The sequence below is a fragment of the Salmo salar genome, chromosome 19 (assembly GCF_965601325.2).
Source record: "Salmo salar chromosome 19, fSalSal1, whole genome shotgun sequence".
NCBI lineage: Eukaryota > Metazoa > Chordata > Actinopteri > Salmoniformes > Salmonidae > Salmo > Salmo salar.
Window position 1 is genome coordinate 3,484,602 of NC_138309.1, and position 19,271 is coordinate 3,503,872.

Here is a 19,271-nt window from a genome sequence, read left to right on the forward strand (position 1 = left end):
TGATCGATAACAATAATTTTCCCACCTCTCCCACACTAACTTTACAAAATTAAAACTTACAATGCTTTTCTTTCATTATTTGTTTTTTATGCATGAATACGATGGCTCACTGTTCGTTGTTGGCATTTCCTGGCGAAGTTTGCCCACTTTGCCAATGAAGTCATCATTAAAATAATTGCCAACATCAAACAGTTTTGTGATGAATAATCCATCTGATTTGATGAAAGATGGAGTTGAATGTCTTTCTGCCCATAATTTAATTTAAAGCACTGCAAAGTTTTTTTCTATGATTCTTTAGAGCATTGATCTTGGCTTCATAATATACTTCCTTCTTATTTTGTTGAGTTTAGTCACATAATTTTTCAATTTGCAATATGTCAGCCAGTCAGATGAGCAGCCAGACTTATTAGCCACTCCTTTTGTCCCATCTCTTTCAACCAAACAGTTTTAAAATTCTTCATCAATCCATGGAGCCTTAACAGTTCTAAAAGTACGTTTCTAAACAGGTGCATGCTCATCAATAATTTGACGCTTTTAAAATATTTTTTACATCATCCACATGAGTCACAGAAACATCTTTTGTATGCTCTCTTATTCACTATTTTAGGCCCAACTTTTGGAAATGTGGCTTTTCTGTATGTCACTATACTGTGATCACTGCACCCAATGGGTAAAGATACAGCTTTAGAACAATGTTCTACTGGTAGGTTGATTAATAACTTGAACCAGATTACAGGCACTGGTTACAGTGAGAAGCTTCCTCTTGAGCAGACAGCTTGATGAAAACCAGTCAATATTCAGGTCCCCAAGAAAGTAGACCTCTCTGTTTACATCACATACACTATCAAGCATTTCACACACATTACTTAGGTATTGACTGTGAGCACTTGGTGGCCTATAGCAACACCCCAAAAGAATAGGCTTTAGATGAGGCAGGTGAACCTGCAACCACAACACTTCAATAACACTTGACATGTGATCTTCTCTAAGCATTACAGGGATATGGCTCTGAATATATACAGGCAACCACTATCAATGTGGAAGGAGTACAGTGGATGGGTGCCTTGGTCTTTTTTTAACATTTTATTTACCTTAGAGAAGTATCCCACAAGATGGCAGCCTGTGTTGTCTGCCTCAGTCATAACGTAGAACAGAAAGGGTTCCACGTCATAGTACAGCGTCTTGTGATCCAGGAAGAGCTTGGCGAGTAGACACAGGTTCTGGCAGTAGATCTGGAAAAGGAAACCACACCATTTAAAATCCTCAAAGGCCTTGCGAGATAATGCAGCTTCTTTATAGGACAGCCAGGCACCTCTGGGGTTAGGGACCATAGGCTGAAGAAGTGTGAGACATTACTTTTTTTTTAACCATGATAATTTCTTTGCTCTTTAGACCAATACACCTATTTTGAGGAAAAAACAGACAAAGTAATGTATGAGTCCAGGGTTAGAGAAAATGTATAGGCCCCTCACCTTGTTCTTCTTGCCATCCACTTCAAAGACAGAGATGGCTCCCTTCCTGTAGACCTCATCTCCGGGTGGATGCTTCCACACACACTTGGCCTAACAAACACAAAGGGATACAACACTATTGATTTGCTAATTCAAATCCAATTAAAGGCCCACTGACCCAGTCTGATATTTACAGCCTTATAATCATTTAAATCAATGATGTACAAGAGTGATGTATATTGAACAAAAATATAAACACAACATATAAATAAAGTGTTGGTCAAATGTTTCATGAGCTGAAATAAAATATTTTTAATACGCACAAAGCTTATCCCTCTAAAATGTTGTGCTCAAATTTGTTTACATCCCTGATTAAACAGCATGATCATTACACAGGTGCACCTTGTGCTGGGGACAATAAAAGGCCAATAAAAGGAACATAACACAATGCCAAAGATGTCTCAAGTTTTGAGGGGTCGAGCTGTTGCCAGATAATTAAATGTTCATTTCTCTACCATAAGCCACCTCCAACGTCGTTTTAGAGAATTTGGGAGTACGTCCAACCGGCCTCCCCACCGCAGACCACGTCTAACCACGCCAGCTCAGGACTTCCACATCTGGATTCTTCACCTGCGGGATCATCTGAGACCAGCCACCCGGACAGTTGATGAAACTGAGGAGTATTCCTGTCCGTAATAAAGCCCTTTTGTAGGGAAAAACTCATTCCGATTGGCTGGGCCTGGCTCCCTAGTGGGTGGGCCTATGCTCTCCCAGGCCCACCGATAGCTGCCCCTCTGCCAGTAATGTGAAATCCATAGATTAGGGCCTAATTTATTTATTTCAATTAACTGATATCCTTATATGAACTGTAACTCAGTAAAATAGTTGCACGTTACGTTCATATTTTTGTTCAGTATATGTAGTAAAATTATGGGGGGGGAAATGATCATATTTGACATGCCAATGTAAACAACACGAAAGCAACGCTGCTGCCACCTTCTAGCCTGGAGTATTTTAACCAGGCTGAACCCCGATGTACACCGCTACAGAAAGTATTCACACCAATTCACTTTTTCCAGATTTTGTTGTGTTACAAAGTGGGATTAAAATTGATTTGTCATTTTTTGTCAACAATCTCCCCAAAATACTCCGCAATATCAAAGTGGAAGTCAAATTCTTATATTTGTAAAAAATGTATAATAAATAAAACATGAATATATCTTGATTAGATAAATAGTCAATAGAATCACCTTTGGCAGCGATTACAGCTTTGAGTCTTTCTGGGTAAGTCTCTAAGAGCATTCCACACTTGGATTGTGAAACATTTTCCCATTATTCTTTTCAAAATTCTTCAAGCTCTGTCAAATTGTTTGTTGATAATTGCTAGACAACCATTTTCTGGTCTTGCCATAGATTTTGAAGCAGATATAAGTCAAAATTGTAACTCTGCTACTTGGTAAGCAACTCCAGTTTAGATTTGGCCAGTTTTTTTTGCTTGTGTTTAGCTCCATTCTATTCATTTTTATCGTGAATAACTCCCCAGTCCTTAACAATTACAAGCATTCCCATAACATGATGCAGCCACCAACATTGTTTGAAAATATGGAGAGTGGCACTCTAATGTGTTGTATTGGATTTGCCTCAAACATAACACTTTGTTTTCAGAACAAAAAGTTAATTGCTTGCCACATTTTTGAAGTATTACTTTAGTGCCTTCTAGCAAACAGAACAGAAAGTTTTGGCATATTTGTATTCTGTACAGGCTTCCTTCTTTTCACTCTGTCAATTATGTTAGTATTGTGGAGTAACTACAATGTTGTTGAGCCATCTTCAGTTTTCTCCTATCACAGCCATTAAACTCTGTCACCATTGGTAAAAATCTCTGAGTGGTTTCCTACCTCTCCGGTAGCTGAGTTAGGAAGGACACCTGTATCTTTGTTGTGACTGGGTGTATTGATATACCATCTAAAGTGTAATTAATAACTTCACCATGCTCAAAGGGATATTCAATGTCTGCTTTTTTTATTTATAGGTGCCCTTCTTTGCGAGGTATTGGCAAAACCTCCCTGGGTCTTTGTGGTTGAATACTTATTGAGAAGACATTTCAACTTTTCATGTTTTATTAATTTGTAAAAGTAAAATAAAAACATAATTCTACTTAGACATTATGGTGTATTGTGTGTAGAAAAGTGACCAAAAAAATCTAAATTGAATCCATTTTAAATTCAGGCTATAACACTACAAAATTTGGGAAAAGTCAAGGGGTGTGAATACTTTCTGTATGTATTAGTGATGCATGGGTCAGCTGTTTGATCTCCCGCAATTGCCAATTTCCCATTCGCAACTGCCCGACTATATGTGATAAAGTGAAAAGCTCAGGCCCGCAGCACCTGACCCTAACCCGCAAATATAGAAAATGTGCTATACAGTCAGAGATGCCAGAACAATTTATTGACATGGGGTGCGTGATTATTATCATTATTAATTTAGATAGGCCTATGTTTCTGCTTTTAATTTTCAACATTTGGTAGGCTATTTGATAAACTTGTCTATAACTAGATACATGCAGCTTCACTTGTCACTACTTGTTACCCTACATCAATAAAATGAATTATTTAATCTAGTTGACATCGGTAAAGTTCTCTTTTACGTCTGCTTCTCTCACGCAGCAAAGAGGTTTAGAGACCAGGGAGAGAATGCAATAACAACAACAAAAAATAAAGAAAAAAGGGGGAAAGATTATCTGTGCAAATGGTTATCAGATCAGGAAAATCTACAGGCCCCAGAATATTTTTTTCGCCACATCACTCTGGGACATGTGGTGCCACCTCTGACTATTTTCCTCCCTCGAGCTAGATGGTAGCTCTCCACCATTGATATCACTGATGTGTGAGGAAAAAGGGTAGTGAAAATGGAGAATGAACTGTTTGCGAAATACATTTTCCATTATCAAGCTTGCTAAATAGATACCGGAGGAAAGTGGAGAGCGCGTTTGTACACGACCTGCGATTTCTGTGAATCTGATTGGTGAAGACACGCAGAGTGCAGTTACATGCACACAATAATATGATTATGTGGATAGTCAGATTAATATAATAGTTTGATTAAAACGCTTACATACTTTGCAAGAACGATTTTCCAAATAATCCTGTTTACATGGACACATCTGAAATCAGGCTACCTGATGGCACTCTGAAAATGCTGAAAATCGCCAATCAAAATAAACATTCTACCACAGAGTTTGGACATACCAACTTTATATGTGAAAACTACTTCTAAGACGCATACATTCAGTTGTTCTGAACTCACTTCACTCGCGCTAAAGAGGGACGGTCGCTCAGCTGGTGCTAGCATATGCACTGATCAAATACACCACTGGACATCGATTAAGGTGTTTACATGTCCTAACAATTTGAAAGATTGCTCAGAAAACCAGATGTTTTAATTGGCGTATGCTTACTTCGATTTTGACCTTATGCCGATTAAGATAAGAGTATTTCATTATTAGTGTGCATTTAAACATACTCAAAAAGCCTACAGCAGTACTCTGATGTGAAGGACAGACATTGTGAGCAAGTTCACAAACCATGTGGCAAACTGGTAAAAAAAAAAAAAAAAACACTTTGCCCCTATTTTTAACGCTTTCCATCAATATATTTTATTAAACTAGAGCTGCGGGAAATACTGCCTCGCCACATATATTCCAGTGGCCCTGAAAATAGTACTATGAATACGGAGAGTGCCTGACTGAAGAGCTAGACATTTTTCTCCTTGCCCAAGTCCTCCGATTGGCTCAGCACCAACTTCAGACAGAATGTTCCGGCTAGAAGCATATTTTTAGGGTAGTTTTTTTTTGTACCAGCATACTTTGACGTCAAATTACGTGCATGGTATGCAAAATGCGTGCAGGTTGGCAGGTCTGCATTAGTTTGACCAGTTTTAAGAGAATTACAAGCAGTGAAAACACTCCAACATATTTCTGATAAGATTTTAGTTCGGGTTGGATGTATAATTTATGTGGTTGAAATACTAGCAGCTTTTATGATGCTGATAAAGATAGGGACCGTATCTAAAGGTTCTAACAGCGCATTCATTCTCTCAAGATTCTGAAATAAATACATTATATTTCTCTACTCCTGTTCCCGAGTCAAAATTTACATTTGGTGTAACATTTTACTGCAAGAACGGCTTAATTCTGCAGGAGTTAATGTTATATTAGGCTATGTGAGCGGTTATAGGCCTACAGTCAATGTCCAGATTTCAGTTACTATTCCATTTAACACATCTGAACAGTACAGTCACATTGGCCTGCCATATTTGACATCCCCGTCTTGCGACTGTCCAATCTGTATAGCGCCTCGCAGTCATCACACATAACATCTTGGATCGATGTTAACTTTTTCTGCCCAAGTTCCCAAAAGCATTTGGCAAATGGCATTTATTTGGCACGCATACAGTTAAGCCTAAGCTTTAGGGCATATGCACCAACTCCAGATAAAAATTATGAAAGAAAAACCGAAATGTAGCCTATAGATATTCAATTGCACAAGAATTATACATTTGGGATTTTTAATGCGTTGTTTTCTCTTTATTTAACCTACCCACCCACCTTTAATACACACAATATTTCATGACCCTAAACCCGCACACGGATATAACCGCGGTGACTGCGGGTTATGAATCAACCCATGCATCACTAATGTTTACACAAAAAAAGCATTGACTGACATTCTGGGCAGAGGTGTACCGCAGCCGACAGTCTTGGTGGTTTGTTCATGCCTTAAGGGTGTAGTTACACGTAGCAACTTGGACACAGCTTTAGTTGCTTGCAACTATGTTGCATTAGGATTGATTCGTGCAACACCCCCTGCCACTGATAAGCAATTCATCTGCGACTTGGTTGCATCCAGTTGCAAACAATTCAACTTTGTGCAACTAGTTTCAAGAAACAGCCAATCAAAACAAATAATTTTGTCACATGATCCATTCCAAGGTTCAAACCCTATGTTGTCATGTCAACACAGCTGCCAGTGCTGTGGGAACCAATACAGAAGAGACATTAGCCCAACGGGAGCTGTATAAATAAATATTGTCATCGTGGCTAGTAAAGATTTATGTACATGGTTTGGCAGTCAAAAAACATCATTTCTTAGGTTAACCCAGACCTCTCTCTGACCAGTTTCAACTGAAATTGTCCAACATGAACTGCATTAGTTGGCTTAGCTTGTTGCTAGCTTGGTTAGCTCGTAGCTAGCTAGCTAGCTTGATGAAACGGTGCTGGCAATTTTATTTTGGCTAGCTAGCTAAATTGTACAGCCAGCTTAACTAACTCGATCCTTATACAATAACCAAACGGTTGGATAAACAAATAATTTGTGAAATCACAATGTAATGCAGAAGATGACATTGGGTAAGTTTAGAATTCCCAAACATATGACAAAAGTAGCTTAAATTTGATTGGCTGTTGCATGCTATTTCAATCGCATTTGAGTTGTTTTGTGCACCAGCAAAGTGGCTTGAGAAGATGTCACTCGTAACCGGCAACTGCAACTAAAATGGCATGAAAGTTGCTTTGTGTAACACAAGCCTAAGAGATGATAAGCCTGGCTCTTCATTATCTTACCATGTGTCGTCTCAGAATGGTCTGGCTCTTCATGTACTTGAGGCAGAACTCGCAGACGTAGAGGCGTCCCAGGCGGGCGTACTCCTCAGGGTAGGGCGAGTGGTACCAGGTGTCCAGCTCGTAGCGGCCGAACAGGATGGTCTTGATCATGTTGCTGCCCTCCGTGATCTGGCCCTGGATCCGCAGCCTCTCCTGTGGCGTTTTCAATAAGTGTGAAACAAGAGAGGTGAAATATGAAATTCTTCTAAACAACCAAGATGACCTTATCTACAATACAATCTATATCCCTATTGGTTAATTATGAATGAAGGAGGTAGGTGCACTGAGGTTTTTCTCTTACCAGATCTTCAGATGCACGTGCCTGGGCTTTTCTAAAGAGCTCCAGGTCATATTCACTTGTGATGTTCTCCAGAAGAGGTTCTCTGGTGTTGCCGTGGCTCTGTCGATGCTCCTGTGGACGAGATGGAGAAATAAAACGGTTGGGTGATGCAGTGTTGATTGTGTCAATAAACCAAGTCTACATGACAACATCACAAAAACTACTTCTGAAATACGTTTCAAATTCTAAGACACCAAAATGTAAGATCTCCATAGCAAACATAATTGTCCCTTAAGTCATTTAAATATGTCTCACCATGTATTTCTCCTTCTGCTCCTTAGACAACCCAGAGTTCCTCCCTTTCCTCATCTCCGTCACCTGCTCTTTGTATCTCGTCTGTCTTGAAGTGGGAGTCTGGTGGACACAACAGAAATTCATTGTGATTTTTTTCACTTCCAACATGATAAAATGTATCACCTTAAAAAGTATTCAATATTAATTGTATTAATTTTACCTGGTGTCGTGTGGCGTGTCTGTTGCTTTCCTCCTGCACCTTTGCCTCTTCTTCGTGTTTCTCACGAGTGGTTGCTTTCACCTGTCAATAAAAAGGAAGAATACATTTATTGGGGATTTGATTCTCTGTGGCTCTCATCGTAGGAGACAATGAAGTTAATGTACCTCAAAAAACACATAACCAATGGAAAATATTGTTGACATATACCTTGCATTCATCAGCAGAGAGGTTGTGGTAAAGTGGGCATCCTGATACCGCAAAATGCCGTTCATGTTTCCCTGTTAGATGTCCTGCGAGAAACAAGAGAGAAAGAAAAGCAATGAGTTTACAGAGAATACATTTAATTGACTAGAATCATAACAAGAATCATGACAAGTCTTGTTGAGCATCCACTAAACTAGCAGTGGTGCCACTAACCAAATGGTGACTTATTTTACCCAATGAGTTGCATCCCGGCGTGGGACACTTCATGTTAAAATTGTAGGTCTCGTGGCAGCGACGGCGCTTGGGCCGGTGGGAGAGGTCCTTGTCGGAGTCTCTGAGGGCAGGGTCTTTGGCCAGGCTCTCATCGTGGGAGGCATTGGGGCTGGAGATGTCCAGCTCAGACTCAGACGACGGGGCGTTGCCTGTAGGCGTCAACGGTGGAGACTCGTCTTGCTTCACATCAGGTGTGTCTACATGGGCAGGTGGGAAAAACGGCACAACATTTAGCTACAAGGCAATGTATAGGTTGTCCAATAAAAAAATAAAATGATGGGACCAATGGGTAAAATAATATGTTAAATGTGTAGATACTCCTCTAAGAAAACCTGTCTATCATTATCTGTTCAAAAGTTACTGGAGTTTTTACCCTTGTAGGATGGACAAAATTAGGGTGAATAATTCAATGGAGGCCAGAGAAAAAACGTGGTAAAAAATCTGGAAAATCGCATTGCGTCAGTTAGGCTGGATTCATGCTGAACAGACCGCTCACGTCAAATGTGTTGCAAAATAAATTTACACATACATGTTATTCAATCATTGCACCCACACTGCTCACGCGCACCAACGAGCGTCTGCGTTGCCAAGCGCTAAAATAGAGTTGGTTCTATTTGTGGCACAGAACGCACTGCAAGTCCTGCCTCTCCCATCTCCTCATTGACTTTTAGAAGCATATACCCACATGCCATCTCATTGGTTATACCCACGTGGGTGATTGAAAGATGAACGGAGGTCAGTCGGTTGTGGTAATACACCTTATTATGAAAGTTAGATGCCAATTGCCATATAAAGTCCAAAGAAGAAAAAGCCTGGAAGGGGGACTAGAAATGACTCGGTTGACCGTTTTATGTGTGGACTAATTGTCGGAGTTTATATGCCAGGACAAATTAGCTAGCAACAGCAAGCTAGCTAGCTAAATTGCCATACATGTTTAATGCTTTTCAACCAGTCCCCAAATTAATATAATTGGTTCAGAGTTTGTTTTGATACTTCAACCTGCATGTCGTGATTGCGTTTCGTATGGGGGGACAAAATCTATTCGCGCACGTGGACCATGGTGTTATTCAATCATTGCACCCACACTGCTCGCACGCGTCAACGGCATCTGCGTAGCCATGCGCTAAAAATAGAACTTGGTCCTGCCTCTCCCACCTCCTCATTGGTTTTTAGGAGCATATAGCCACATGCGTAATTGAAAGATCTACTGAGGTCCACACTCCAGTCGGTGGAGGTAAATATTTAATGCTTTCAGACCTGTCCTCAAATTAATATAGTTCGTTCAGAGTTCATTTTGATATGTCAACCTGCGTGTCCTGATCGCGTCTGGTGTGGGTGGACAAAATCAACATGTGGTGAGCGGTCTGGATGTAACGCTAACTGACAGGCTCACTGTTGAACTCATCTTTCTTCTCAAATCTGAAGAACATAAAACAATATAGAGGTAAGTTAGATATTGATTTTGAGACATGACATGCAGTATTTTCATATTGTAATATACACTTTATATTAATGCGAAATTCCATTCACAAAAATGTTTGTGAATTGTTAACGGAGCACTGAGCGTACCGCAAGCTTTTTATTTTCAAATCCTTTTACATTTAATCTAGCTCATATCATATTAATTTTGCGACTCGCGGATACAACTATGCAGACACCACCGCAACATATAAAATCCACAAAAGTCGATAGGAGAATGCGGCGGCGCTCTGTCAACAGAGCTTGGTGCTTATTATTGGATGTGTTAGGTTACGAAATCTGAAGTTTTGTATATAATGTTAATGATATGTTAGAGAAAGACCCCACTGAACAATTCCGAACATGAAGAATCATATTTGTCTTGGTAAAATGTATATTATAACATAAGGAAGTCAAATTTCATCACCAAAGCGCAATTTCTTCCACTCTGTGCGGAGTGGGTGGCAGAGTTTCTGTTAGCCGGTAATAACCAGGAGAAGAAGAAAAAGTCCCATTGCAAAATAATACTTTTAGCCTAGTCATTGATGGAAATAACAGGCGATGTAATTTGACTGGTCATGCTTATCGGTCTAGGTGAATTTGCATAATTTTGTGGAATTAAATTGCCGAGTGTATACAGTATATTCAATATGTAGCCCATTTTATTTATTACACTTGTACAGCATACAGATACAGAGCCTTTGAGAGGAAAATCTGTCAGACCGTGCAAGAGCTGCTGTTGCAGTAATCTGAAAAATTTGTGGTCAAATCATGACGTCAGCGATCTTCAGGTCAGAAAATCTGAGCTCTAGAAAGAGGCCAGAGTTCCCGAGTTGGATGACCGCTCAAAACTATTTTTCCCCCAGTCAGAGCTTGTTTTTTCCCCAGTTGATGAATTACCATATTCTAAATATGATTTCTGTTATTCTGAGCACAGTGGGTGGACCCCCTAATCAGGTTACCCACCCAATGCATATGGGTCTGGTACATGTCTTCATCGTCCGGTAACTTTTTATTTTGCCGGTCACATGCCTGGCCAGACTTTTTCCTAACAGAAACCCTGGTGGGTGGACACCCTACAATGTAGGATACAATAATGGAATCTTTTAGCAATTCTTAGCCCCCACAAGGTCTCCTAGACAGGTGACTGTCTCACTGTTAGCTAGCCTAACTATTTCAGTTGCTATGTAGGTTTTGATTCACAGCTAAAGCATCCATCCCATGGCTTTACCTTGTGAGCTTTGGCTGAGGCGCAGAGATGCTCTTGTGAGGCGTGTTCTCTTGGGTATGTTTCCATCACTCTCCGAGCTGTTCGTCTGTTCCCGCTCAGCAGAAGAGTCTGAATCTTCAGTCCCATCAGAGCCGCTCCCCACATGCACTCTCTGTGAGAAAATGAAATAAAGCAGGATTAGTAAGGTTAATGCTAGAACATAAGATAGCTAGCCATTTACTTTCCATGGTGGCTCTAACGTTAGCTATAAGTTAGCTTGCTAGAAGATACTCACCCTACCGTTAAGCTCGTTTACACTGAGCTGCACTGAGGTCGGAACGCAACCGTGGATACATTAAGACATGGAGCCGAAAAAGGGTACCTCGATGCAGGGATGGGATATGCCACTGTACTCCAAATTGTACCTTTATCCACACTGACAAGATTGAAATACTGCTAGTTTCCCTGGAAAACTACCCTTGCTGTCCTCATGCTAGCTAGCAGTAGCCACCACAGCCATTTTGGAATGGCAGTGTCAGCCAATCAGCTCCTTTGTTGTTCAATGCAATGTGCCATTCTGTAATGGTTTCTGTGGCTACTGGTTGGGTGTTAGGGGACAAAATGAAACTGAGGTTCTGGTATTATATTTTGTATTCCATGTTATATAGAAGCTTATTAGGAACACATAACACCTTATTTCATGAGGATAGGATTCTTAAGTTCTACACATTTTGTTCAATATCTCAAGATAGGGTGGTCATATTATTAACAAATGATTAAATTAAAATGCTATATTATGCAAATTAGGCAGTACGGAATACATAATTACAGTAATTTAAGACCAATCATTTAAGGTAGGCTTGTCATACTATTAACAAATCTTCATTATTTATGCAAAACTGAGTTTGTAACCATTTGAAAAATTTTATGAAATTAGAATACTACTTTATGCAAATTAGACACACACACACACAGCACCCCCACCAACACACACACAGCCTTACACAGACACACACTTCTCAGCAAGCCCACACACTCACACAGCAGCACCCCCACCAACAGACACACACAGCCTAACACAGACGCCCACTTCTCACCAAGTCTGAACTGTAACACAGAAGGCTACCAGTCTATAACATTGCTTACTTCTGGTAGGCCTAGACCTGAGTTGGGTTACATTGTAATGATATTTTCAGTCAAAAGATGTCCGATGACCCTGAAACACCCTCAGGACTTTCCCATACTTCTTGGCAATACAATATCACATCGATTTTACTCTGATAGGTTGAGGAATACCCATCGCAAAAGAGCAAATATGAAACACACGCAAATATGAAACACACGCAAATATGAACACACCGATTTCGAGGGTTTCACAAAAAAGGCTGTCCAACTGATTTGAACGTTCTTAGCACGGCACTTGCTTTACATTTAGGCTCATATCATGTTAATATCATAACGTACAGTATTGGGATTTTAAGACATGGTTAACAACTGCCACGTTGTTTTCAAATTATTTATCATGTATTTTGACGACCACATTATTGACATTTAGTGAAAACAGATTTGTTTACTGCGTTTATTTGTAGAATTATTGTATTACGTCCATTGTTTGTTGCTTCACCTTAGCCCAATATTGGACTAATGGAGCCAAACGTTACTCCTTAGTCCAAGGACCTTACATGTTCTGTTTAAAGGGCAAATTGGCTCTGGAAGTCAAAACAGGCAAATACTCCATCTAAACGTGAATCGATTCTCAATTGCGGTACGGTCCTAGAAACATAAATCCCTTTACGTTCATATCACATCAAAATAATTTCACAAATGCAAAATAAACACTTACTGTACACTTTTTAAACTAGTTTTAACACAGTTGCAGCCGACAGTATTTTTCAGTGGCAACATTTGTGACGTCTGTCTTCCGTTTACACACAGGTGTTCCAAAAAATGCAAACAGCTAATTAACACAGGTAGTCCACTGTGTCTTTCTTCTGTTTTCCATAAACAAGCACTGTAACATGGGAATATGGCTGTGTGGAAATCCTAACTCTATAAAAAGGTGTGTATCAATTAAATATTTAGTTTTTTGAAAACTATTTCTCAGCAATATGAAAGATAAGGTCCTTATTGTTCCAAAACCAGCCATGCGTGTCAAAGTTCAGACCGAGTGTTGTGGCTCTTAACAAAACTCCCCCCTACAGAAGACACCTTCCGCCAATTACTTTTATGTGTAATGTAATAGAACTGAGATTCATAACCAAGGGCGACTAACACCCTACTACTGGTAGCTAGCATGAGGACGAAAGGGGATGTTTTCTGCGGAAACTATAAGTATTTCAATCTTCTCGGTGAAGTAGTGTGGAAAAGTTAAATGTGGGGTATCCCAACCTTGCATTGAGGTACATTTTCCGACTCATATCTCGCTCTGACTCCATGGTGTCTAAAAGGCACTGCTTGGTCAAGCCGTGGTCTGCACTGGCCGTGCAGCTTTTAAAGTGATACGGCTTCCGCAGAAGTCAGGGCATTCATACTTCTTGTGCTTCGCAGAGCTGTTTTGAAGGAAGTTGTCAAGGAAGTGAGTCTGTGTTTATACAGGACCCACCTACTGTAAACCAATCATGTCAATGAGGAGCTATATATGGAGCCCTCAACATTGTTACAACATTTGGGAGGCGCACAGCAATGTGGTATGGAGCTCAATTTGGCCTCTGAATGCCTACGGAGGCTGCGCAATTGAGTCACACCCTCCATACAGACCCTCCACCACATTTTCAGATCAAGTACACATTGGCTTTTAATGTATGCAAGATTGTGTTCCGACCTCAGTGCAGCTCGGTGTAAACAAGCGTAATGGTAGGGTCAGTATCTGCTGGCATTCTCTAAATGAGCTAGAAGTAGAATTATTTCCACTTCATCAGTAGCTAATAAACAATTTACCAACGTTAGATTATTTAACGTTAATGTATCAAATTCTAATAATTGAGATATACAGTTAGGTTGTTAGTAGCTACCCGCGCCACGATAAAATATGAACATAAACAAAGCCTGGCTAGTACAACACAATATTAGCATCAGCTATCTAGCTTATAAGCGTAAAAAGAGGCCATCTTGGCTAGCGAACTAATGGTTATGCATTTTGTTTATATACAAGTTAACGTTAGCTAACAACGTAAAATACTTTCAAATCGACACAATAGAAATGCGCATTTCAGCAACGTTATGCTAACATAGCTAACTGTTCTAGCTAGCTAAGTTAACGTTACCGGTATTTGACTTGGCTAGCTTATCCAGCTAACCATCTTCCGACATATATTTGTCTTACCTGTCTTCTACGGGGCATTTTTGCCTTGAGGAACTACGTATAATAACTGCTGTGGGTGGAACTAGTTTAGATTCGTTTTTTTACTTAAAAAGTTTGTATGTACACACAATATTAGCTAGCTATGTCTCGCGCCACATCTTCCGTTTGGAACACCTCTTGTGTTTTTGTGTAATGTGGGACTGTCTCCACTGGGTGGCAAGACAAGGTACATGGTCCAAGCCAATGATGTATATTAAAACCAAAAATCATTGGTCTAAGCCCTAAACCTTTGAAAAATACAGTACAATTCTGTGTCTTTCTTTCGAATTTGTATGACTCTTTTTTACAGTTCTACTAGCTTACATACATTTATACGAGTTGTAAAGCTATCTGTACTATGGGAGAACTATGTGTTGTCTGATACCAAAACCAAAGCAAATGTTATCCCACCGATCGGTTGTAACAATAGTCTATATGGTAACAAGCCTATTTGTTCTTCTCAAGGTCACTGCTCATCAAAGGGTAAATACATACATTAGCTGATACACCATCAAGGCCTAGCTTTGCATCTATTTGATATTGGTCTCTGGACCATTGTTTGTGGTAACAAAGTAGTTAGTATCACTGCAAAACAGAAACTTCCTTCATCATCTTAAAAGACACTGTGTCATTCAATCAAACAGTAAATACCATGGCACTAGGCTTAATCATTTACAGTTGAAGTCGGAAGTTTCCATACATTTATGTTGGAGTCATTAAAACTCGTTTTTCAACCGCTCCACAAATTTCTTGTTAACAAACTATAGTTTCGGCAAGTCGGTTAGGACATCTACTTTGTGCATGACACAAGTCATTTCTCCAACAATTGTTTACAGACAGATTATTTCACTTATAATTCACGGTATCACAATTCCAATGGGTCAGAAGTTTACATACACTAAATTGACTGTGCCTTTTAACAGCTTGGAAAATTCCAGAAAATGATCTCATGGCTTTAGAAGCTTCTGATAGGCTAATTGACATCATTTGAGTCCATTGGAGGTGTACCTGTGGATGTATTTCAAGGCCTACCTTCAAATTCAGTGCCTCTTTGCTTGACATCATGGGAACATCAAAAGAAATCAGCCAAGACCTCAGAAAAAAAAATGTAGACCTCCACAAGTCTGGTTCATCCTTGGGAGCAATTTCCAAACTCCTGAAGGTACCACGTTCATCTGTACAAACAATAGTACGCAAGTATAAACACCATGGGACCACACAGCTGTCATACCGCTCAGGAAGGAGACACATTCTGTCTCCTAGAGATGAACGTACTTTGGTGCAAAAAGTGCAAATCAATCCCTGAACAACAGCAAAGGACCTTGTGAAGATGCTGGAGGAAACGGGTACAAAAATATGTATATCCACAGTAAAACGAGTCCCTATATCGACATAACCTGAAAAGCTGCTCAGCAAGGAAGAAGCCACTGCTCCAAAACCGCCATAAAAAAGCCAGACTATGGTTTGCAACTGCACATGGGGACAAATATCGTACTTTTTGGAGGAATGTCCTCCGGTCTGATGAAACAAAAATAGAACTGTTTGGCCATATTGACCATCGTTATGTTTTGAGGAAAAAAGGGGAGGCTTGCAAGCCGAAGAACACCATCCCAACCGTGAAGCAAGGGGGTGGCAGCATCATGTTGTGAGGGTGCTTTGCTGCAGGAGGGACTGGTGCACTTCACAAAATAAATGGCATCATGAGGGAGGAAAATTATGTGGATATATTGAAGCAACATCTCAAGACATCAGGCAGGAAGTTAAAGCTTGGTCGCTAATGGGTCTTCCAAATGGAGAATGACCCCAAGCAGACCTCCAAAGTTGTGGCAAAATGGCTAGAGTGAAGCTATTGGAGTGGCCATCACAAAGCCCTGACCTCAATCCTATAGAAAATGTGTGGGCAGAACTGAAAAAGTGTGTGCAAGCAATAAGGCCTACAAACCTGACTCAGTTACACCAGCTCTGTCAGGAGGAATGTGCCAAATTTCACTCAACTTATTGTGGGAAGCTTGTGGAAGGCTACCCGAAATGTTTGACCCAAGTTAAACAATTTAAAGGCAATGTTACCAAATACTAATTGAGTGTATGTAAACTTCTGACCCACTGGGAATTTGATGAAAGAAATAAAAGCTGAAATAAATAATTCTCTCTACTATTATTCTGACATTTCACATTCTTAAAATAAAGTGGTGATCCTAACTGACCTAAGACAGGGAATTTCTACTAGGATTAAATGTCAGGAATTGTGAAAAACTGAGTTTAAATGTATTTGGCTAAGGTCTATATAAACTTCCGACTTCAACTGTATATTCAGCAGCAACCTTGGTAAAGCAAGAGAGAGAAAAATCCTAGTGCTGTGCCACATTTCCTAGAGTACAGATTATGACGTATGTTAAAGAAATCACTTGAATTCCCCCAATCTAATTTGTCTCGCATGCATTCTTACTTTTCTATTTTTCTATTGGTGAACAGTGCACACCCATCCTTTCTTTAGAAGAAAAACACACAGGACAATGAGTCGAACGACACTGTACCTAAAACAAAAAAAGCAGTAGGCCTGGATGCTGCTGATAGCATGAAAAATGCCAACGCATTTGGCAAACCTCCAAAGAATGTGAAGAAACTGACATTTGGAGAAGTTAAAAGCCTTTATTAAATGACATACATAGCATAGGGCCCTAGCCTATTGGGCAGACAGACATAGCCTTTAAACAATATGAAGGGGTAAGCAATGGTGGAAAAGTACTCAGTTGTCATACTTGAGTAAAAGGAAAGATACTTTGGAAGATACCAGTCTCTTTAGTCATCATTCCACTCCTTGTCATTGCCAAATTATATAGAGTACAGGGAGTGAAATTTTAGCTAAAGAGGCTGTTACCAATGCTAGTAAAATACTACTTGAGTAAAAGTCTGAAAGTATCTGGTTCTAAAGGTAGTGGTGGATAAAGTACTAAATTGTCATACTTGAGTAAATGTAAAAAGTACAAGTAAATGCTATACATCAATTTCCTTATATTAAGCAAACCAGATGGCATGATTTTCTATTTTTAACAGACAGCCAGGGGGCACACTTCAACAAACACAGTATTTGTATTTAGTGAGACCGCCAGATCAGAGGCAGTAGGGATGACAACGCATTATATTGATAGGGGTGTGAATTGGACCATATTTCTTTCCTGCCTGTGCATTCAAAATGTAACAAATACTTTTGGGTGTCAGGGAAAATCTATATTTTCTTTAGGAATGTATTGGAATGTTCAGATACCCCAAAAAACTACTACAAAGTAGTTTACACCACTGGGGGTAAGGGTATGCTAGAGCAGAACGTTGTCCTATATTGCCAAGTGGAAATACCAGAGCATATGTGTGGTTCTGGTAGACTTCTGCAACCAGACTATTTATCCAACAAAACCTCACTGAACAGGAATGAAAAGCATTTTATAGGGCATTATTGGTCTAGTAGGTGGTCATTCACATCTAGTTGCTTGCAAGCACAGATGTCTTTGCTGCAACATGTCTGCAAGATCTACAAGTACAGTAGATCCAGACATATCCCATGATGGGAATGAAATTATTCCTGTTGAGGTGTCGAAAGATGGCGGAAGCGGATGATGAAGTGGATTCTGAATCTAATGGTGGTAGAATCAAGGAGAATTGGAATATTGTCTAAAATAATAGAAAATGGAGAAAAGTAGTATACAGTGATGAGAATGTCACTTAGTATCTTGTAGGAGTAAGGTTTGTTAATGAGGAGCAGCTGATGGAATTGCCAATCTTGAGGAATCCATTTCAGATATCCAAACTGGTGAAGAGAGTGCTGGGTAGAGTGAAGGCTGTGAGGATCACGAGAGGCGGGCTTGTTTAGATTTAGAAGAAATGTGTGTTGCGTCTCACCCGATTTGATAAGTTTGAAGTGTTGTGTGTGTCTCTTAGGAACAGGGCACCCCTCAAGGGGGTTATATCTGGCGTCTCGTGGGAAGTTGATGTTGAATAGATGAATCATGTGGTGAATGAAGAAAAAGTGAAGAGTCTATCTGTTCTTTAGTTTTTTTTATATGGAGTCTCTCCATACTCATGTGCAGGTATGGTATATTAACTACAGAGTCAGAGTATTTATCCAAAGACCAATGCAGTGTGATCATTGTAAAGCATTTGGTCGTGTTTCAAGTGTTTGCAGAAGGGAGAAGTCGAGATGTCCAAGTTGTGGAAAAGATCAAATCATGTGTTATAAAAGTGATGAAAATGTGACATGTTGCAATTGTGGTGGGAACCATGAAGCTACGTCTTTCAAATGCCCCACAAGGATGAAAGAGAACGAGGAGTCCAAAGCCAGGGCTGTCCAGAGCATTTCATATGCAGCAACTGTTAAAAGGGTTGAGGGTTTGAATCGTGCACCTGAAAAGCCCATGGTGGTGAACAGGCCTTCACTGCAGGCTGCAGGGGTTGCCTTTAACCAGCAGGATCCTGATATTTTAAAGGTTAAGAAGGTGGATTTTGTGGTCTTTATAGCTATGGGGATTAATGGCACTGCCAAGGTGGAGAGAAGGTCCAGGAAGATAGAAATCACTGTGGATGCGGCGGAGCGGTTCCTGGGGCTGAAAGATTCCTCGGTGAAGGAGTTACATGGAATATTGTCACAAGGAGTACCACTCTCTCAAGTCCTAGAGCCTGAGAAAGAAGATATGAAGATTTGAAAGAATGAATAAGTTGGAGTTCTGTTTTGTTAATGTACTATTTTTATTTGGGTGGATTAAGTTGGTTTCGCTATTACGTATGAATTTTCTTTCTATCTTTTTTTGGTTTCAACCAGTCCATTTGGTGGCGGCAACACACCTTTTTGGGTTGTAGTCCTCCATAAAACCCACAGAAGAAAAAAAAG

At 40.0% G+C, this 19,271-nt stretch overlaps 1 protein-coding gene across 1 annotated transcript in view; it reads right to left on the reverse strand.

Annotated features, from left to right (window-relative positions):
- Window positions 1-14,553, reverse strand: part of LOC106578309 (histone acetyltransferase KAT7) — a 27,705-nt gene extending 13,152 nt beyond the window's left edge. The window contains exons 1-10 of the mRNA XM_014156994.2: window positions 14,375-14,553; window positions 11,074-11,224; window positions 8,345-8,581; window positions 8,115-8,197; window positions 7,908-7,988; window positions 7,709-7,807; window positions 7,415-7,525; window positions 7,075-7,266; window positions 1,473-1,562; window positions 1,092-1,232 (exon numbers count right to left, since the gene is read on the reverse strand). Coding sequence (XP_014012469.1) covers window positions 1,092-1,232; window positions 1,473-1,562; window positions 7,075-7,266; window positions 7,415-7,525; window positions 7,709-7,807; window positions 7,908-7,988; window positions 8,115-8,197; window positions 8,345-8,581; window positions 11,074-11,224; window positions 14,375-14,392 — 1,203 coding nt within the window. The 5' untranslated portion in view covers window positions 14,393-14,553. The remainder of the gene's footprint in view (window positions 1-1,091; window positions 1,233-1,472; window positions 1,563-7,074; window positions 7,267-7,414; window positions 7,526-7,708; window positions 7,808-7,907; window positions 7,989-8,114; window positions 8,198-8,344; window positions 8,582-11,073; window positions 11,225-14,374) is intronic.
- Window positions 14,554-19,271: the final 4,718 nt, after the last annotated feature.